The sequence below is a fragment of the Mycena indigotica genome (genome assembly GCF_014461135.1).
Source record: "Mycena indigotica strain 171206Taipei chromosome Unknown Mind.scaff0006, whole genome shotgun sequence".
In the NCBI taxonomy this organism is placed as follows: domain Eukaryota; kingdom Fungi; phylum Basidiomycota; class Agaricomycetes; order Agaricales; family Mycenaceae; genus Mycena; species Mycena indigotica.
Window position 1 is genome coordinate 1,920,200 of NW_023503005.1, and position 19,821 is coordinate 1,940,020.

Here is a 19,821-nt window from a genome sequence, read left to right on the forward strand (position 1 = left end):
GTCGCGCCATGTCCAGTCGCGTGCAGCAAGTGATCTGGCAGCAGAAGCGAAGGCTGAAGGTTGCATGTGACAGCATGTGACTGGCCAGTGTTACGATCGCGTTACGCCTTCCATCACTCGTTCCCTTCCTCCTCAAGACTCTTATGGCTGTCGGTAAAGTATGGACAACCCCTGGCTATCGCTTCATCCACTCATCGTCTGCAGAACAAGCGCCTATCCAAGGGCAAGAAGGGTATCAAGAAAAAGGTCGTTGACCCCTTCTCCCGAAAGGGTACGCGTTTTTCTTGCACTGTTGTGCTCTTGCTAACCCTTCGTAGAGTGGTACGACATCAAAGCCCCGTCCATCTTCGAGGTTCGCAATGTCGGCAAGACCCTTGTGAATCGCTCACAGGGCTTGAGTGCGTTGTTATCTTGTGCCTCCATTACCCGGATTAATTTTTCCACCTGTACAGAAAACGCCAACGATTCGCTTAAGGGCCGTATCGTTGAGGTGTCGCTGGCAGACCTCAACAAGGACGAAGAGCAGTCATTCCGCAAAATCAAACTACGTGTCGATGAAGTGCAGGGCAAGAACTGCCTGACCAACTTCCACGGCATGGACTTCACTTCCGACAAACTCCGTTCGCTTGTCCGTAAATGGCAAACCCTCATCGAGGCCCACGTCGACGTAAAGACGACCGATGGTTACCTCCTCCGTCTCTTTGCCATTGGCTTCACGAAACGCCGTCAATCACAAGTGCGAAAGACGACGTACGCTCAGTCATCGCAAATCCGAGAAATCCGGAAGAAAATGTTCGAGATCATGACCCGCGAGGCTACTTCGTGCGACCTGAAGGAATTGGTTCAGAAGTTTGTGCCAGAGGCTATTGGCCGTGAGATCGAGAAGGCTGCACGGAGTATCTACCCCCTCCAAAACGTCTACGTTCGCAAGGCAAAGATCCTCAAAGCCCCCAAATTCGATGTCTCGAAACTTATGGAGCTGCATGGGGAGACAACGGACGTGAGTGGTCATGTTACTTTTTTTTCTCCAAAATAATACTTCCTTGCAGGAGACGGGTACACGTGTGGCCAAGGACTTCAAGGAGCCGGAGGTTCTTGCGTCGGTATAAACCATGTCGTAGCTTATACTGCCCCATTTTTTTTATGCTACACACATCCAATCTATGAGCATGCTCCAACTTTGTTTTGATCTTTTCACTTTTCTTCTTCTCTACTTCCATGGCCGATATAGAATACCTCAAAAGCCAACTGGGCGTCCATCCTGACTTCCCCAAGAAGGTTCAACGAGCCTCCACCGTCAACGATGGACTTATCGAAAGCAGGGCATCGTCTTTCTTGATATCTTCCCACTTTTGCGCAATCCGGTCGCGTTCGAAACACTGATAACCAACCTTATTCACCACCTTACATCGCACACCATCCCCGCCTCCCCCTCCAAGAAAATCGATGTTGTCGTGGGCCTCGATGCGCGCGGTTTCCTCCTGGGCCCCATCATCGCAATGAGACTGGGTGCAGCATTTGTTCCCGTCCGCAAGAAGGGCAAGCTCCCTGGCCAGTGTGTCTCGGCGACATACGTGAAAGAGTACGGCGAAGTAAGTCGCGTTTTCTTTTCTCCCTACGCATGGGTCTCAATCCGGCAGGACTCATTCGAGATGCAAAGTGATGCCATAAAGCCGGGACAGACAGTGGTCGTTATCGACGATCTCATTGCCACCGGTTCGTCCTTTCTTCGGTCCCGAAATCCGCTAACTTTTGCTTTAGGCGGCTCTGCCAAAGCTGCAGGCGAACTGATCTCTGTCCAAGGCGGCAAAACCCTCGAATACCTCTTCATAATCGAGCTTACGTTCCTCAAGGGCGGCTCCAAGCTCGACGCGCCAGTCTATTCCATTGTACAATCCGACGATTAAATTATGCGCTATATTATTATCCGTGTGTTCAGCAGTGGATGCCCGTTCAGATATAGAATCTTGTTTTCAACTGGTTTTGGCTTCTCCTGCTCCCGTGAAATCTCTACTGGCGGTACGAGCACTCCTTCCGGGTCGAGCTGCACCATCACTTGGCCGCCTCGCTCTTCTGTGCTGTCCAGCATCTCATGTACCAGCTGACCCACTTGTGGAGTCAACACTACCAAGGCCACATCCTTGATGTCCCCAGCCGCCTATCCAACTCATTAGCCAAGTACTAATGCTAGCAATTCACTCACCTCCAACTCTGCCGCATCTGCTGTTGGATTTAGTGCGATATTTTCGTTGCTGATGACCAACACGCCCGCAGCCCCAGCGTCCCTTGCTCGAATCAGTTTTTGCAAAAACGTGCATTCTCCCCGTTGAGCCACGAGCACAACGTCCTGAAATCGTTCGTGATATTCTTCACACCCGTTGGCGTTTGTTGGTTCCCTATAGACTGGAACACCGTCGACTTTCTCTATCCGCAGAGCATTAGGTTCCGAAGAGACCCCCAGTTCTGGTCCAAACAACGCCGTGTAACCCGTTGTGGCGAACTCCATCATGTTAAGAAGGTCCGGCAAGCCAGTCTGAGCTTCCGACAAGGGATCAGAGCCCGTGGTGAAGAAGCGTAGTGGGATGTCCAGTGGTCGCAAGTCATCATTACCTTCGAAAGTGTCGGGAGAAGCAAACAGGTTGTGGTCCGCAATGTAAACTGTATTTCCTGAACGCACATCGTAGTGGCCCACTGATACCAAGATCAACCAAGAAAGGTTACAAATCGAGCTTACTCACATTTTCGCACATCGTAGCCCTTGCCATCCAGCCGTTGAACGATATTTATGCGTATGCCAGTGACATTGTGGAGAATGAACCCATCGTCCACCTTATCTAGTTTTAATCGCGAGGGACTGATATCTTCGGCCACAAGTTTTCCGCCAGCAGATAGAATGAAGTCGTAGGCCTACAAAACTGCGCATCAGCTGTAGAAGCAATGAAATAGACGACCATACGAATAAATCAGTGTTAGGACGCTCGCACCAGCCATTCGGAGACCAGGCGCTCTCATCGAGGTCACTCGGACTCTGGTCAAGAAGAGCGCGAGCGTAATCGACATCGCCGCGAGATCGTATGCCCATTGACAAGCTAGACCCATTGCGATGATGTGGCCGGTAAGCAGGACATTGGTGCGTCTCCACTTTGCGCATCTTGCGACGAGCACTGGATGGCTTTTGCAGGTCGTTACCCAAAGTTAGCAGATGGCCTTCTGTGGTGAAGACGTAGTTCGAGTCGTCGCGGTGTAACGGATTTTCTTCATCAAATAGCAAATAAAGATACTGAGAAGGGTCAACTATGCGGGCCAAAACGTGTACAACTTACTTTTAACGTTTCTGACAGAGCAAATGACTCCATTCTGTCGTCACGCGCATTTGTTCGAAGATCTTTGATTCCTGAGAGAAGATGAGTGACTGAGTTTTACTTGAGATCCAGGCAGATGCACCTGTAAGTCCACACGGAACCTTGGCTCGTGTGGTTATATCGAATAGGACTCGCTCCCCAACATCCAAATAGAAGGAATCTTTGGTAGCCTAGATTTGTCAGCGAAAAAAATTCGAGAAAAGTAGTTTGCCAACCCTGTAGAGATACCAGCTAGATTCTATGAATTCTGGACGCAAGGGGTACTGATGCGCGGTCGCAACTTTGTAGTTGGTGTCGTATACTTCGGGGAGACCCGAATGCTTTCGCCATAGATTATAATCTGACCACTATGAGCGACACATAAAGACGTCCAAGGAGATTTTACACAACAGATGAAGTTTGATCGCATTTTGCACGTCTCCAGCTAAAACTGGCCAAGGATTCAGAAGACGGAACGCTAATTCGTGTAACACAAACCTTGAAGACCCGGCCAAAATGCAGAGAGCGAATCTACAGTCCAATATGCGGTATCTCCACTGACCATGTTAACTGGTCGATACTGGGGCACCGCTTCAGCTAACTCAGCGATGATATGGAACAAGCCTGACCCAAAATCCGTCTGGTGCGCGGGACCAGCGCATAATGGCTGCGTATGAGTCATCCCATACGTCCAAAAACTCAACATCGCCTAAACTCAAATCAGTAAAAGATTGTAGCAGCATATTAGAAGTGACCTACCGCTGCAGGGAATTCAGTTAAAAAAAACCAAACAAAGAGCTCGAACCTTAAGATATACCATTTGAGGGCGTATTCATGGAATGAATCGATCCCTGCACCAATACCGCTGACCTCAGGTTTTGTCCAAGTCTGATAGCCGGTCAGTTAGAGTACGCCGAACAAAAAGAAGAATAAAATACTCCAGTGCGGATATTGATGGTATTGCCGACGAGACCCGCATCCGACCTGCGGTTCCAAACAGCAAAGAACGCCTTGTACGCGGCCTTCTCAAAGCGATCGTCACCCGTTAGTCGGCTGAGAGTCGCAAATTCCAGCATTAAGGAACCTGCGCCAGCACTACCTTGGTCAGACATCAGTATTTGCCTGTCAGCCAAAGAATTGCGCCTACATGTTTCGATACCCTCGCCTTTCAGCACGCCATGTCGCAGGTTTATCTGCAAATTTTGAGCTAGTCTTCAACTAGACATCAGGTGGGAGCCCACCCTCGCATAAGGCAGTCCAGTAGGTGTTGAAAATGCGGGAAGTAATCGTTCGCCAAGATCGTGGGCAAGTTGGAGCAGCTCGCCTTTGTACCACGGTAAAAAGAACGTCTGGTTTGTTTGACTGGCAAAAATATGGCCAGATAGCAGTCCTCCTAGAACTCGTATTGTCGTTTCAAACACTTGTGGGCGAGTGTTTACCTATTGGAACATTAGATGCACTACCTGTGGGTGATGCGATGCTTACATCGAATGAGACCGATTCAATAACATCCTTTACTGCCTTCTCGAATCCCGGTCGATCTCCAAGGACAACAAGTGAGTCGAGGACGTCAATTAAGGTCAAGGAGTAGTTTCCCCGAACATCATTTGAGGCGTAGTTCTCTCTGAAAGTGGGATATGACTGACTGCAACATAAATTCGGGTGAAACTCACGCACGGATGATCCCAGTCAGGGCCTTGACCAGAGCAAGACAGTGGGGTGAGCTAAGGGATTTGTAAAGCGAATGTGACTGGATTGGAAGTGCCCACTTCATCCATAGGAAACGCTAGATGCACAACGCGTGTGAGTATTTTGGGATACTAAGAGTCGTAGCGCGAACCGAACGTCATGTAGTTGTTAAACCCATGATACCACAAGTCGCGCACTTTGTTCCTTTGATCTCTCAATGAAAACTGTTGAAGAGGGATCGCCAGCATTGCATACCTGACGGCGAGTTTCCGCTCAGGTGTCCAACCAGCGCTTCGAACTGCAGCGGCATTTGTCGTGCTCCATCTTGTGCCCTGTAGAACAAGTAGAAGTAAGGCGACAAAGTACTCGGGCCAGTACTGTCGCCACTTCATTCGGGGTATGCGATGGGTACAAGCAAGTCCAAGTGCCACGATCGCGTTGCGTAATCAGGTCACGCGCCCGAGATTTTTCCTCTTTCGCGATTACGCGCCGCGACATCCATGTCCTCTCTCGATGTGTCGAGTGTTTTGGGCGAATACATGCTGAAAGGTGCGCAATCGGACGCTTCAAGTATGAAGCCTAACAATATAGCCAGGATGGGTTCTAACAGACCGAACTTGTCCCTCCGCTGGTTGCAGTGTGCCGCTAATGCGTTCACCGAGTGCACGGTCCCCTGTTGTCTTCTTTTGCGCCAGCTGTGATGGCCCTCCAGAAGGATCTTCTTCTTCGTCGTCCAAAACAGCCCGACCGCAACCAGAACCCTCCAGTGCATCATCCAGTTCCCATCTCTCTCGATCATCCACTCCTCCAACTGAAGTTTCGGAGGCCTCGGAGTTTGTATTGCCACCGGAAAGTGAACAAAGCCGGCGTCGCAGAGAGCAGTCCGATCTGGCCAGTTCTGCCATCGGTGAAAGGTTGCTGAAAGGTTGGGCTATGCTTGCAGAAGAGTGTCCCTCCCCAACGTGTTTTGGTGTACCACTTGTCCGTCCTCCCAAGGCCGGTGGCGACAAAGATCATCGCAAAGTACGTGTTGCTCTTGATCTGGCTACAAAAGGCTTATTATTGCCGAGGAATGCGTCGTTTGCAGGACAGTTTACATCACAGAAGTGGATTCTGTGGGCCGCGATATTCTCGTGCCCGAAAGGCCAGCGCCAGCGTCTATTGTTGAACCACCTCCAGCCATCGCATCGGTTCTGGTCCAACCACCCACAGTGACCAATCAGTTTTTGATTGTTCGTTATCGCTGACCGTTATCCAGGTCCCTTCTACCCCTGCATATCCGCTTTTGACTGCCACATCGTCTGCTAGTAAGCCCCAGTCTCTCAAGACTGCCTTGGAACAATCTGCTGTTGCTTTGGAGGACAGCCTTCGCGTTCTGAACAGTAGATTGATGACATCAACGACCGATTCTCTTTCCATTGGTAACACTGCGGATGCCATCTCAAAAGTAGCGCACGCTCTCGCGGAAGTCAAAAAACTACAAGGGACAATGTAGAAATTAACTTTCTGACACTTTAATATGACGCCCTTGTTGCACATCTATGGCGTGTGCAACGCGTGTTCTTCACGTTCCTCTCTAAATACTCCGGATTGCCAGTCCACCGCCGCTACTGCTACCCATCCACCAACATGATGCGCATTAAAGACATTTTCCGCGCCTTCAGCTCCTCTTCGCAAGAAGCCCAAACCAGTGATGTCCCCGCTGGCAATCCCATAGCCGATCCGGCTACAAGTCCAGGTCGTCGGTCAAGAAGGCTTAAACGTCGCCCAGCCAAACGAGCAACGATGGAAGTTGAGGCTTCTTCTAGATATATGACCTGACAAATTAAATGTCTCTGGTAGTTGGACAATACAGTGAGGGGCCGGGTTGCACGGAGTTTTCGATATGATTACTGACTTGAACTAGCCCATAGTCTCTCAAAATAGTCCTGCGGCGTCTCACAGTACCCCAAATCTACTAAGCGACTCCTCCAGACACTCCCATTCGCCGAGTGCACGAAGTTGGAGTTCTAGTGCCCATCAACCGAGGCAAATTTCCGCACACGATTCTTGGGGGTCATACCACGGAAGCATATTTCAGGCTCCAGCAAATGTTCTTCAAACGCAGGCCCAGCAAGATGTGGTTTCAAGAGGTGACACTGAATCAGTGCTACCTTCCAGTGCATACGGTCCGAGGATGGAAGGGCTCTTCAGCCACCAGCACGACTTGGAGAGGGAGAGTCCGCTCACAGAGGTAAACCACCTGGTTGGTGTATGACATCCCTCCATCTGAATGCGGCTAGTTGGCATCGAGCCTGAGAAGCTCCCAAAGACGAGCATCTCGGCCACTACCAGAGGTGAGACACTATATTGCATGGAAAATAAAACTCACAGGATCGCCAGCCACCGACGCACTCTTCTCGCCCCACAGCCCATGACTGGGCCGAAAATTCTAAACGGAATCCTGCCGTACGACACTTCTGGCCTGATGTGCCTCGACTGACTCTTCGCAGAGCACTCCAATCCTAAATCGTGAGGCGCGAGCACCCTCGCCTGAAGTTGAACACCAGCGTTCATCTGGCTCAAGGGTAGGAATGCAAGGTTTCGCGTCAAGATGGACTAACAAACACCAGGGAAATCGATCCAGAAGTCCAGGGACATATTACATCGTACCATCGGGAGTCAATGTGATTTTCGAAAATGAAGCCGGCAAAGAGATAACAAGGTGAAGACAATGAATATGGCGTCGAAAGTGGCATTCAACCCGTTCTACATAGAGTCGGTGACTTCGGTCCCGAAGAAGGAAGACCATCTCCGGTCGAGAATCGGTTCGTCATTTTGACTGGATTGAATGCAGAAATCCTTCAATTGTAGTAAGAAACGAACGGCGACACAGATCGGGTCGACACAAGCATCATCGCGAGCGGGAGGATAGACATGGCCGTGGACGACGCTCTCATTCGTGAGGCTGTTATCGTATCCATACCAGGGTCTGACGGTTTTTCAGGTCAGATTCAGAGAAGAGTTATGGTGCCAGTGAAGCGCCGACCATAATCTTAATCGACAAATATGGCCGCCAGATTCCAATGTAGGTCTTGCGAAAATTGGCGAAACAGGTTGACCAGATTCCCATTAGCATGCCATATGGTCACCGATAAAGCTTGAATTCTACCGCCGTTTGCGGCCACCTTTGTTTCCTCCCTGACTGAACGCGCCATTTTGAACTCGACTGATGTCGTCTTTGCCGAGCTTGAGCATTCCCCCACTGAACCTTCCAACTCCCATCCCCATTCCCCTTTCTCGACGTTTCGTTGTACTCTTCGTATCTTCGAATAACTTTTTGATTGTGGGATGGTAGTTGCCCATATTTTTGGCCTGAGCAGAGTGAGCTAAAATTGTGGATAATCGACAAGCACAGACCTCTTCAAGGTGTTTGGCTTGACGTTCCTTCTGTTTCCTCACTAGGCCCTCCCTTACATGTTTCGAGGCTTTATTCCTTTCACCTTCTCTGACCCGTTTTTCTCCCTTGCCTAGCCTTGCGCCTCCTGCCAGTTCCATAACGCGACCGGCAAGCGCTTTTTTCCGTTGCGCAGAGGTTAAATCCAGTTCTTCATTCAATGAGCCAGAAAGCAATTTTGTGTGGACGAGGCGGTGAAGAAGAGCGTCGTTCTGGGCATTCGTCCTGGCGAACGATCAGATTTCGCGACCGGTGAAGAATATCAAGGGTATTACCGCTCTTCTTCATCATCAACTTGGGTAGAAGTTCGCCCTGGCTGAGAAGAGAAGTCGCTGAGCTTGGATACTTTTGACGACTGCGTGTCGTTTTGGGCCACGATTAAGCAGGATGCACTCGTCGACTCACTAAAAAAGCCTTTTTCTGCGCAGCGGAGAAACTCTGGTTTGATTTAGTGGTACTTGGACCCGCGAAATGGACCACATTTTGCGGCAGGTCGGAAGTGAATTCATCGTCATCCTGTTCGAAGTCGTCTGCAGCTTGGATGCCGCCCCATTCCTCTTCATCCGAGTCAGAGTCTGAAGGTGATTCGAGCTTTGCAAGCTTTTGGGGGGCGTGGGGAGAGCTCTGGACCCTTTCGCTTCACGCTTGCATTGCTGAGCGGGAGGCCGAATGACTTGAGAAACTCTTGCCCGTGTGCATCCAGAATCTCAAGCAGATGATCCTCGTTTGCTGTTGACATAGTTTTTCGGTGGTCACAACATGTTTGACATGACATCGGACCGACCCGCGCTCTCTGGGGTTGTTGGCGCAGAAAGCCTCAGCAGTTATGGCCCGAACGGCAATCATCCCGTCCATATAGGCGACCAATTCTCGCATGGACGATACACTGTGGTCCACAAGCTTGGTTATGGTCGAACTTCGACAACATGGCTCGTACTCGATGAACAAACTCAATCATACGCTTCTCTCAAAATAGTCATGGCAGGGCGCACTGTCACGGAAGTGGAAGTTCTGCGACATCTCCAGGCGACGTACGATGCAACAGAGGAGGGAAGCGAACATGTGGGGCGAATGTTTGACTCCTTCATCCACGAGGGGCCAAACGGAAAACACCAATGCATTGTTGGTGAGGTATTCGGAGCAAATTTGGCATCCGATGTGTACTGGGGCTCGTTCTGGGAGAACGAATCTCTGCCAATAGAAATGGTTCGTCGACTTTCGGGACAACTTGCCCTAGGCCTTCGCTACCTTCACCGACGCGGCGTTGCTCACGGGGACCTCCACCCAGGAAACATGCTCCTATGTCTTCCAAATGCTTTAACCAGCCCTGAGGACGTTAAGCGCTATATGGGCATGCCACACAAATGCTTTGTCCGCAACGAAACAGGCTACTCGCCTCCCCACATACCAGAATACCTTGTCCCAGGACTGACTATAAATACCACCAACCTACATCTTTGCTTCACCAAATCCAACGTCAAGATTTGCGACTTCAGCGAGTCCTACATGGCTAGCTTGTCTACCATTCCTCAGTTGGCCACTCCATTAGCCTTGCGTCCCCCTGACGCAGTTCTCGACACTATGCCCCATGCGACAACCGAGCTCGACATATGGGCACTCGGCGTTACCTTCCATATGCTGTTAGTCGGCGGGCTCGAGCCGTTCATCTGTCCAGGAGGTTTTTTGGGTGGTAAACGAGACTGGAATCGCATGTTGAAGGAAATGGTGTTGAGAATGGGCAAGTTTCCGGAGCCCTTGTGGTCGCAATGGAACCGGCGAAATGACGATTTTGACGACGATGGCCAACCGTTGGATTCGAACACCAAGATTCCCTCTCGCCTAGTGAGCAAATATTGCGATTTACATGGAGAAGAATTGGTGGTTTATGAGGCACTTTTGCGTTCCATATTCCAATATCAGCCACATGAACGTATCACTGCAGAGCAGTTGGTTTCGAGTACCTGGATATGCGACTACTGCCGTCCCGAAATGGAGGAGGGCAGAGTGTTTGACGTCCCGGACTTCTCTTGATACTAGTAGACCTCGTTTTCTGTGTCATAAGTATTGCCTGATCTTATGGACATTGAATAGTAATGTGAAAGCCATGGCTGTACATTTTTAGCTGAGCTGCTGGCCATGAATTGCTGGCCATGAATTCTTGACGATCAATCAGATCTCATCGCGTTTTTGGCGATTATCCATGACGGGTAACGGAAAAACTTTCTCGTCCCACGGGCAAATCAACCAGCGCCGTTCATTCCTGAAGAACAGCAACGGAGGCTCATATATCAGTCTGGGATCCTCAAGAAGGGAAGGATCACCCGCAAGCACTAGAAGGTTACACTGCAGCGCTCTGGAGCGTCTGGAGCCTGCCAGTGTGCGCAGAAATATTCAATACATCCCTCTTCCGTCTGCCCTGCTGGTGTTTAAATCTCTCCTCAAAGTGCGCGTGTAGCAGCTTAACATAAGTAAGTACTAGTACACGACTAGTAGTACATACCATCAATGTGCCAGTGAGTGAACTCACTGAGGCTTCAAGTTGAAGACCGTTCTACTGATAAATTACCTAGTACGAAACCATTTGTTCGATGCTCTATTCTTTGCGCCCTTTTCAGTCCCTTCTCTCTCTTCATCTTCTACTTTGTGCTTACTGCAACCACCACCGACCAGCAATTTGGGATGTGGTGTGATCTGTCACGTGATATCGTGACGCCGTGATTCGTTGTCTCCGACCTGATTGTCGAGACATGGCAGTAACAGTGAAACCCGACCTTCCTGGAGTTGTTGGGGCAGAAAGCTTTGGAAGTTATGGCCCGAACGGCAATCACCCTGTTCACATCAGCGATCAATTCTCGAACGGCCGATACACTGTGGTCCACAAGCTTGGTTATGGTCGAACTTCGACAACATGGCTCGTAATCGATGAACAAACTCAATCATACGCTTCTCTCAAAATAGTCATGGCAGGGCGCACTGTCACAGAAGTGGAAGTTCTGCGACATCTCCAGGCGACGTACGATGCAACAGAGGAGGGAAGCGAACATGTAGGACGAATGTTTGACTCATTCATCCACGAGGGGCCAAACGGAAAACACCAATGCATTGTTGGTGAGGTATTCGGAGCAAACTTGGCATCCGATGTGTACTGGGGCTCGTTCTGGGAGAATGACTCTCTGCCGATAGAAATAGTTCGTCGACTGTCAGGACAAATCGCGCTTGGCCTTCGCTACCTCCACCGACGCGGCGTTGCTCATGGGGACCTCCACCCAGGAAATCTGCTTCTTTGTCTTCCAAATGCTTTAACCAGCCCTGAAGATGTTCAACGCTATATGGGTGTGCCATACAAATGCTTTCGCCACAGCGAAACCAACTCGTCCCCCCACGTTCCAGAATACGTCGTTCCAGGACTGACTATAAATACCACTATCCTGCGTCTTTGCTTCACCAAATCCAATGTCAAGATCTGCGATTTCAGCGAGTCCTACATGGCTGGCTTGTCTACAACGCCTCAGTTGGCTACTCCATTAGCCTTGCGCCCCCCTGAAGCACTTCTTGACACTATACCCCATGCGACAACTGAGCTCGACATCTGGGCGCTCGGCGCTGCCTTTCATATGCTGTTAGTTTGCGGCATCGATCCATTCCTCGCCCCAATCGCATTCTTCGCTAAACAGGAACCGAACCGTATGTTGAAGGAAATGGTATTGAGATTGGGCAAGTTTCCGGCACCCACGTGGTCAAAATGGAAGAGGCGAACCAAGATTTTCGATGACGATGGCCAACCCTTGGATCCGACCACCAAGATTCCCTCTCATCTGGTCAACGATCACTGTAATCTGCGTGGAGAAGAATTGGTGGTTTATGAAGCACTTTTGCGTTCTGTATTCCGATATCAGCCACATGAACGTATCACTGCAGAGCAATTGGTTGCAACGTCCTGGATACACGACTATTGCCGTCCGGAGATGGGAGAGGGTAGAGTATTTGACGTTCCGGCTCACCCTAGGCCTTGATTTCTTCTTCTTTTCCTTGCCCAAGTTGCCTTGTATCTCATTGCAGCGCACCTCCTTAAACTAAGTAACCTATGGAACTTATTACTGATCGACTCGAGTTACTGCTACCTGGGCCATCCCATTAATCAGCTCGTTGCTAACAATCTAATAATTTATTCTACGCACTTCGTATTAGAGTGTAACGAATTCGAGATTTAAGCATCCATTATCAGATCTAATCGCGCTTATCAGTCAAGTCACAGTCTGACACATCGTTGCGCCGTCACGCACACCATGCCTAAACGGAAAACTTCCTCGTCGCCACAGGCAAATGCGCCAGCAGCGCCGCTTATCTCTGAAGAAGAGCAATGGAGGCTCATAAATCAGTCTGGGATCCTCAAGAAGGTCAACTTGCAAGCACCGGAAGCGGAAATGAGTCTCGGCGAGGGTAACCGTGACGCGTCTTGGTGGCCTCCTCTGATTCCAGCGCAGAAATATTCAATACGTCCCTTATAGTTATACCTGTCTGCTCTCTACTCGTGCTGATGGACATGTTCGTTTAAAGCTCTCCCCCAAGTGATCTTGACGCGTTCGCAGTTTAACATACCATCAATATGGGCAAGGAGTGAACTTGAAGACTGTCCTGGACAGATTAATCCAAGGAATACCTAGTCCGAAACCATCTCTTCCACGCTCCATTACTCATGGTCTTTTCAGTCCTCTCTCTCTTCATTTTCTACTGCAAGTGGCCATCTACCACCGACTTCCAGCCTTAATATCTTCTAGCGAATCGACACAAGCGGGACTTCAGAATGCAGCTTCTCCTGTTCATCCTTGGAACTGCCTCCGGCTCTCGAATGCTCTATATTCTCAAGCGCAGCTCGTATCTGGTCAACATGAAACAAGTTCGTGCATCTGACTTTCTTTGCTAACAACCGCTCATTGTTCAGACACCACCCTTGATCACTCTGTGGATCTACACTGTCGTGCAACTCGATTTGGGCTTTGCAGTCTCGAATCTATTAGCAGTTGCAGGGTTTTGTTGGTGGAAAGGGCTAGATGTATTTGGAAGCTAATCATGAATACGTTTGGGCAGTTGGCAAGTAAAGGCAACTCGGGAATGTGCGCCTGATGATACGCCAACAACCGGTTGTGATCTCGGACCAGCTGGGCACCTTGTACGAGCGAAAAAGAAAAGAAAAAACAACATTGATCTGCGCTCGATAATACGCCAGCAACTGGTTGCAATTTTGGACCAGCTGGGCACCTTTTACGAGCGAAAGGCAGCTTAAGGATAAACTGGATACAATGATTGGCGTTAGTACAATGAACATGAAAAGGGAAAATTGCATCGTCTTAAACACCCTCGCCCTGGTCAAGCTCGCCTGCTAGGGACTCAACTTTACTCTGTCGATACAGTATTAGACGGAATGAAGGGGGCATAGAATGGACAAACCCGATAAGTTGTTGTTCTTCCTTCCAACACAGTTCTCAATACCCGACTCTGCCACTTCCATCGCTTGCTCAGCTTCGCCTGTATAGCCGCCTTATGCAGGTCGAGGCGCTCAACGAAGGCTTTGTAAACACGGTCATCTCGCGCGAAATAATAGGTCTAAGAGTAGGTTCAGTTAAGTACGTTTCGATTCTCTGTTGTCTCACCGGAATCTGGTCGACTCCCAGTATTTCTGAGGCAATTGACCACGCCCCCAACATTCTAAACGATGCGTTAAAAGGAGACTTCCATATGTCATTTGGTGAGCATTTACAGCAGGTCTGCGGTTGCATTTGCTATACTGAAAAGTAGTTGGTCGATCAGTGCAGAAAAGAATGAGGCATCACTAACTAGTCAGCGAGAGTTGCGATTAAATCCGCTTTGCCAAGTTCTCGTGTCGCGAATTTGCGGACGGCGGCATCTGCTGTTGCCACAGGTTGACCCTCGGTGCCAGCTCTAGGATAGCATGAACAATTTCGTGCAGATTCTGGCGATGAGCAAACCTTAGAGCAAGTGCAACATTTGAAGCCTGCCCAAGAACCCAAACTTCGCCTTGGCTCATGATCAAGCTGAAACGTTGAGAATTAAAGATTCGCGAGAAGTGGCACATTACGTTTGGAGAAATGAAGCCGTGAGGTCGCTGGCATGACTTGTTAACCCATAATCGATACCAAGACGCAGGTTGGTGCGAAGTGCCTTGAGAATTACTTTGGTTTTTGGATTTTCCATCTGGTCATCCTCAAGGTGATTAACCCATCGTGAAAATGCCCTGCACTTGGTTGGAGAACTATATCGGCTTGACCAGAGAGACTTGCCCTAATAACACAACGGCAACTTCACGGTGACTGGGTCCTAGGCGCATCGCATGCAGCAATGGTGTAATCCCGCCACTCATACGAACTAAAAGTTGAAAAGCTCTATCTCTGACCTCCATGAGATAGGTTATGTCCTTGCGCTCGACGGCGCGGAGAACTGAGGACCAATTTCATTTCTAAAACTTGATACCGGTGAAAGCGCACCTTCAAATGGCTACTGAAATCAGCGAGAGGCAAGAAGTAGGCAGTAGTCATACCTGCGGGTCTCTCCACGACGACTGAGATTTCGGTTGCTTGAAAATCGAACCGAAAGATCGGACAGACGAAGTTGAAGACGCCATAGAGTTCAAGCTTGGTCTCCGGTGGTGGCTACTTCTATCTTCTTCTTCTTCGGCCTCTTCAGATGTTGGCGACTGTGGCGGAGACGGAGACGGACTCCTTCGTAGCTGACGGAGAATGGCTCGCGGTGCGTCATGTTCAGCTTCTCGTTGCAAGATAGAGCTAGTGGGTAGTCGTTCTGGAAGGCATGGGTCTGAAGTAACACGTCTTCTAGAACTTGGTCGTCGAGCGCGACCTTCTCCAAGCGAAGACAGGAGTGCCGAATGGTTCATGGGGGCGGCCGCCACCAATCTTCGGTGCCGTGGAAGTTTAAGTACATTTAGTGACGAGGGCCGTCACAGCCTTCAACAGCCTTCCACAATACTGTGAGCAAGCAACACAAGAACAACACTGAACAACGTCTACTTGTTGTCGGGTATGCGTCGCGTTGTGAAGCAGAAAGGGAATGAGACTGGTCACGAATTTCTGACTGTATCTGGGACAACCGCGTCGACTGGTCCAGTTGCACCCAGTGATTCCCAACCTCCATCCTATTCTCTCAAACGCAGCACTACCTCCGATTTGGCGCCTCCTTCGAAAAGAATCAAAGTTGGCCATGATGAAGACCGCCAGTCGCTGAGGGAAATTGTCATTCAATACGATGGGAGTGACGTCCACTCCAAGTTATCACAGCGACTCCAGGCTCTCGATCCATCGCATCCAGCCCTCAAACAAGCCCAGTACATAGATGAACACGTCGGAACTTGTGCTGCAGACTTTTTCTGGTGTAACTACTCGAAGAATGGACCCACAACAGAACAAGATGCTAAACTGGTCCAGATTATCAAGAACTGGAACTATACTGTGCCAAATCTGGATCCGACGTCTCCAGGATTCAATGTTTCTCCCAAATTTCTTCGACTATTCCAAATTGTTAAAGCGTTCGAGCCTTATGGAAAGGACTTTCGGGGAATTATTTTTGGTCCGTGGGGATTTAGCCTCTTTCCTTTTATTCATTGCCCATTCAGTAAAATGTCGGATAACGGCTACTGTCATCGCGCAACTCTTTTCGATGCTTTCAGAACTCCTTCCGTCCATCAAAACCTTCGCTTTCACTTATGACGATGACCAAAAGGTCCTCGCCATAGTCAATATTGTATTCCCATGCTCAGCGCGCTAAACTCCCTTCATAGTAGGAAATGTATCAAAAATTCGAATCAGGCAACCTGAACCTTGCAATTGCGACCAAGTCTCTTGAGGATCTGGATTTTCCAGACGTCACTGTTGTTATACGGTCAACTAGTGCCTCGCCCGGTTCCAGTTTGTTGACATTATATTAGATTCGACCTATCTGAAGAACTACTCTCGTATGCCTACCACCGAAGCTTCCTCGCCGCCGAGAAAGAGACGTTCCTTGTTCATATGGTTAACAACGGCCATCAACCTCCTCACCTTTTGCGAACCAATAACGCTACGGAACCTGATCTGCTTCGATGGATCAAAATTGTTGGTGAAGACCCAGCTGGTGCTGTTCCGCCCATCGTGCTGCAGCTAGAGCCGTTTGATGAAGGACAAGAGGACGCAGAACAAGACAGAATCATCGAGCCAACTACCGGAGGAGTTATAACTCTACTCACCGCCACCGCAGTTTTGTATCGACTTGCCTCACGTGCAAACGACATCAACTTCCCGTCGCCTCTATTTGACTTTCATAAGGAGGGAAATCTCTATACGTGTACTCTCTTGTGGCAACATATACTACCGCGCCGTATCTCTGGTCGCACCTACCCCTCCAAAGCTCATGCGAGGCGTTCTGCGTGTTACAACTTCTGTGATGCGCTTTGGCGAGCAGGCGTACTTGAACCAGACGCCTTTCTCAGCCCTCTGAAGTCGATTGCGTGGCATTCATCCGAGTTAGCGTCAAGAGATACGAGTCTCGGAGTGCAAGTCTACCCACGGAAAAGCCCTAATTTTTGGTCCCACTCGCCTCTGCAAGAACTGTACCTGTTTCCCACCGTCATCATCATCCCCGCCTTGAAGGATAAATACGCACCACTACTGCTCCTCACGCGCCAACCGTTACCGACCTGTCCTGCGTTCAATCTTTTTTTGGACGATGTGACAGTAAATATTGAGATAGTCAAATACTCGCCTTTCACCGTTGAGCCCAAGCAACTAGTTCTTCTGCACTCCTACACGCTACGTCTCTGTCGATCTGTTGCTAACAAAGCGTTTACCTGTCCTATCGAAGCTATGCCCTACTTTCTTGCGCCACTCCAACGGCCTTGGGAGAGGAAAAGCCCCCATAGTATCATTCACGACGATATTCCCTGGCAACTTGTTGCAGAAGCGGCAGAGTCTTGGTGCAAACCGCTGGCTTATGGCCCTGCCCATATTGTCGCAGCCGATGTAAATGACGCAGTGCTGCTTGATAGAGCGACTGAGCTTACAAGACGATATGAAGCCCTTTGCGTCCGACCTGACTTGAGTCCTCTGAGTCATCCTGAAGATAGTCCAGTATGTGTGATCTTTTGGATAATTCAAGACTTGAAATGCATCTTCACCAGCGCGAAGCATCTTATGCAAACCTCCTTGAATATTGCAAAGCTGTGCGGAAGAACTTTGAAAGGCTAAAAGACGAGAACCAGGCACTTGTCGAAATTGCCTCAGTCATGACTTCTACATCGCATCTTGATCCTGCAAAACCTCAGCAAGTCAGTGGTCCCCCACCTCCGAAGTGTTCGTTACAGACCAATACTATCTCGATGATGCGCTGATAAAATCACTTAGATCTTATACCAGAATTGTGTTTGAAATTCACAGTTCCTGCAAGGTGCGTTAAACAGCGCCCTGCGTGTTTTATACTCAAGCTGCGCGCTGACAGCACGTTTCGGACTGCATTGCTGTTTCCGTCAATATCCCGTCGTCTTGACAGTTTTTTGCTTGTCAAGGAACTGAACGCCAGATTCTTCAATCATCAAATCGCGGAGGACTTGCTTAATATGGCAATTACTACAACCTCCAGCCGAATGGAGTTTGATTATGAGCGGTTGGAGCTTCTGGGTGCGTAGTTGATGTGGGCGCCTGTCAATCCTGATCCCGCATATCAGGTGATTCATTCTTGAAATACCTGGCGTCCATCTATGTCTTTGTCAATGAGCCGTCCAACCGGGAAGGTGCCTTACATCGTGCGAGACAGCAAATCGTCAACAATCAGTGCCTGTTTCGCAGTGTGGATTGTGTTGGTTTGCCTGCCTACATTCAGTCTAAAGCATTCAGTGTCAAGGCATGGCAACCACCCAATTTTCAAGTAACCGAGAATGCCGGCGTGAAGACGGAGGTGATGGAGAAAAAGCTGCAAAAGGAGCGAGAACAAAGACTGGGGGATAAGGTGTTTTGGGCCTTTTAGACTTGCTTTGCCATCTCACCTTGACCCAAAGGTGGTTGCCGATATTGCCGAAGCTATTCTTGGCGCTGCATATCTCAGCGGGGGGAGAGATGTCGCTCTGTTGGCTGCCAAATCGCTGAACCTGCCCTTCCCAAACGTAGACACGTGGGCGGACTTGCGTCGGAAATTACTTGTTCCTCCAGCGAAAATCTCGGCGAAGCTCGCATCTGGGACTATCGAGGCTGTCCACGAATTGATTGGGTGTAAACTTACCAGCAAACACCTCATTGCCCAAGCTCTGGTAAGTGTTCACAAGGCCCAACGTCTCAACGGCTCATAGGCTCAGACTCATGCGTCAATATCGGTCTACGACCGTGTGTCGTATGAAAGACTCGAGTTTATCGGTGACGCTATCCTAGAGCTCCGTAGGTTACCTCGTTCCCCAAGAAAGATGCTCACCACAACTGATAAGTTATCGTCGACCACATTTATGCACGCAATTCGAGCTTGACGGCTGGGGACCTGACAGTTTTCAAGGTTTGGTTTACTTGATTAGTGAGGCACCAGAGTATTTTAATGTTCCAGGGCTCCATGGGATCGAACCAGACGTTGGCCGCGATTTGTGTCGACTCCGGCTTGTATCAGCATGTGCTTCTTTCCGACAACCTACGCCCAATAGTCGAGGACTATGTGCAACACCTCAAGGCGGTGAAATATGAGGCAACGAATATGGCGGCTATAGAAGGGCGTTCTGTTGGTCAATACTGGCAGGAACTCAATGCTCCCAAGGCGAGTTGAGGTGTATCGCAGAACAACAACTTTGACCTGGCGTCTGAAGGTCCTCTCTGACGTTGTCGAGTCCATACTGGGTGCCTCATATCTATCTGACGACATGGTTGGAGCAGAATCTGTCTTCGACACGCTTCTGCAGCCGTTTTTCAATCGCTACTTCATGGAAGACACCGTCTCTCAGCATCCAACGAAGACTCTGCTGGAACGCCTCCAAGCTAATAAATGCCTAGACTTCAGGGTCGTTAAAGAAAAACTCGGGCTCCAGGCGCGATGCTCCAGTGAGTGGTACCGTGTGCTCTTCTGCTCCTTGTCAATTCTGTGCAGTTGTCGTTCATGGTGTGATTTTGGCGATGGGGGAAGGCTCTTCAACGAGTTTGGCGACTCGACAAGCTTCCTGGTGCGCATTGGATGCTCTTGACGGAGACCCGAGCTTCCTTGAAGTTTGTAACTGTGCCAAAGAAGGTCGAGAGCGGAAAGCTATTGTGTTCGAAGATGTCTTGTCTAGTTTGGATGACTAGGTGGGGTTACAATAGTCTAGCGTAGCCGGCATCTACGTCT

General features: G+C 49.6%; 10 protein-coding genes across 10 annotated transcripts; 7 read left to right on the forward strand and 3 right to left on the reverse strand.

The window, feature by feature from the left end:
* Positions 1-143: 143 nt before the first annotated feature.
* MIND_00698900 (40S ribosomal protein S1) lies at positions 144-1,109 on the forward strand (the record flags this gene model as incomplete). Its single annotated transcript, XM_037363693.1, has 5 exons — positions 144-158; positions 205-271; positions 318-398; positions 453-1,000; positions 1,050-1,109. The coding sequence occupies 5 exons, from the start codon at positions 144-146 to the stop codon at positions 1,107-1,109; spliced, it is 771 nt and encodes a 256-aa protein (XP_037219337.1).
* Positions 1,110-1,218: 109 nt separating this feature from the next.
* On the forward strand, positions 1,219-1,907 carry MIND_00699000 (Adenine phosphoribosyltransferase; the record flags this gene model as incomplete). The annotated part of the gene is made up of 4 exons (XM_037363694.1): positions 1,219-1,278; positions 1,323-1,592; positions 1,641-1,716; positions 1,762-1,907. 4 exons carry the CDS (start codon positions 1,219-1,221, stop codon positions 1,905-1,907), a joined length of 552 nt encoding a protein of 183 aa, XP_037219338.1.
* An 8-nt stretch (positions 1,908-1,915) lies between these two features.
* On the reverse strand, positions 1,916-5,443 carry MIND_00699100 (alpha-1,2-Mannosidase; the record flags this gene model as incomplete). The annotated part of the gene is made up of 18 exons (XM_037363695.1): positions 5,286-5,443; positions 5,182-5,234; positions 5,111-5,127; positions 5,019-5,065; positions 4,827-4,965; positions 4,583-4,780; positions 4,489-4,534; positions 4,280-4,440; positions 4,101-4,229; positions 3,840-4,050; positions 3,748-3,792; positions 3,578-3,702; positions 3,445-3,532; positions 3,324-3,394; positions 2,957-3,280; positions 2,739-2,907; positions 2,204-2,691; positions 1,916-2,158 (listed from the first exon to the last, which is right to left on the reverse strand). The coding sequence occupies exons 1-18, from the start codon at positions 5,420-5,422 to the stop codon at positions 1,916-1,918; spliced, it is 2,691 nt and encodes an 896-aa protein (XP_037219339.1). The 5' UTR covers positions 5,423-5,443.
* An 87-nt stretch (positions 5,444-5,530) lies between these two features.
* On the forward strand, positions 5,531-6,525 carry MIND_00699200 (uncharacterized protein; the record flags this gene model as incomplete). Its single annotated transcript, XM_037363696.1, has 4 exons — positions 5,531-5,579; positions 5,626-6,053; positions 6,101-6,241; positions 6,289-6,525. The coding sequence occupies 4 exons, from the start codon at positions 5,531-5,533 to the stop codon at positions 6,523-6,525; spliced, it is 855 nt and encodes a 284-aa protein (XP_037219340.1).
* Positions 6,526-6,659: 134 nt separating this feature from the next.
* Positions 6,660-8,167, forward strand: MIND_00699300 (uncharacterized protein; the record flags this gene model as incomplete). Its single annotated transcript, XM_037363697.1, has 11 exons — positions 6,660-6,821; positions 6,873-6,884; positions 6,937-7,263; positions 7,313-7,366; positions 7,413-7,478; positions 7,523-7,597; positions 7,643-7,734; positions 7,787-7,837; positions 7,888-7,971; positions 8,017-8,097; positions 8,146-8,167. The coding sequence occupies 11 exons, from the start codon at positions 6,660-6,662 to the stop codon at positions 8,165-8,167; spliced, it is 1,026 nt and encodes a 341-aa protein (XP_037219341.1).
* Positions 8,168-8,177: 10 nt separating this feature from the next.
* On the reverse strand, positions 8,178-9,205 carry MIND_00699400 (uncharacterized protein; the record flags this gene model as incomplete). The annotated part of the gene is made up of 5 exons (XM_037363698.1): positions 8,178-8,384; positions 8,430-8,691; positions 8,742-8,821; positions 8,872-9,097; positions 9,141-9,205. The coding sequence occupies 5 exons, from the start codon at positions 9,203-9,205 to the stop codon at positions 8,178-8,180; spliced, it is 840 nt and encodes a 279-aa protein (XP_037219342.1).
* Positions 9,206-9,228: 23 nt separating this feature from the next.
* On the forward strand, positions 9,229-10,497 carry MIND_00699500 (Protein kinase; the record flags this gene model as incomplete). Its single annotated transcript, XM_037363699.1, has 1 exon — positions 9,229-10,497. Exon 1 carries the CDS (start codon positions 9,235-9,237, stop codon positions 10,495-10,497), a length of 1,263 nt encoding a protein of 420 aa, XP_037219343.1. The 5' UTR covers positions 9,229-9,234.
* A 2,255-nt stretch (positions 10,498-12,752) lies between these two features.
* On the forward strand, positions 12,753-13,534 carry MIND_00699600 (uncharacterized protein; the record flags this gene model as incomplete). The annotated part of the gene is made up of 6 exons (XM_037363700.1): positions 12,753-12,906; positions 12,951-13,011; positions 13,056-13,129; positions 13,176-13,199; positions 13,245-13,363; positions 13,409-13,534. The coding sequence occupies 6 exons, from the start codon at positions 12,753-12,755 to the stop codon at positions 13,532-13,534; spliced, it is 558 nt and encodes a 185-aa protein (XP_037219344.1).
* Positions 13,535-13,814: 280 nt separating this feature from the next.
* On the reverse strand, positions 13,815-15,376 carry MIND_00699700 (uncharacterized protein; the record flags this gene model as incomplete). The annotated part of the gene is made up of 10 exons (XM_037363701.1): positions 13,815-13,865; positions 13,915-14,070; positions 14,118-14,172; positions 14,225-14,251; positions 14,302-14,406; positions 14,454-14,519; positions 14,564-14,766; positions 14,879-14,922; positions 14,970-14,979; positions 15,023-15,376. 10 exons carry the CDS (start codon positions 15,374-15,376, stop codon positions 13,815-13,817), a joined length of 1,071 nt encoding a protein of 356 aa, XP_037219345.1.
* A 145-nt stretch (positions 15,377-15,521) lies between these two features.
* MIND_00699800 (uncharacterized protein) lies at positions 15,522-19,781 on the forward strand (the record flags this gene model as incomplete). The annotated part of the gene is made up of 14 exons (XM_037363702.1): positions 15,522-16,065; positions 16,112-16,218; positions 16,280-16,377; positions 16,424-17,600; positions 17,651-17,822; positions 17,874-17,916; positions 17,968-18,146; positions 18,194-18,474; positions 18,524-18,772; positions 18,818-18,896; positions 18,944-19,008; positions 19,057-19,260; positions 19,310-19,541; positions 19,588-19,781. 14 exons carry the CDS (start codon positions 15,522-15,524, stop codon positions 19,779-19,781), a joined length of 3,624 nt encoding a protein of 1,207 aa, XP_037219346.1.
* Between the last annotated feature and the right edge of the window lie 40 nt (positions 19,782-19,821).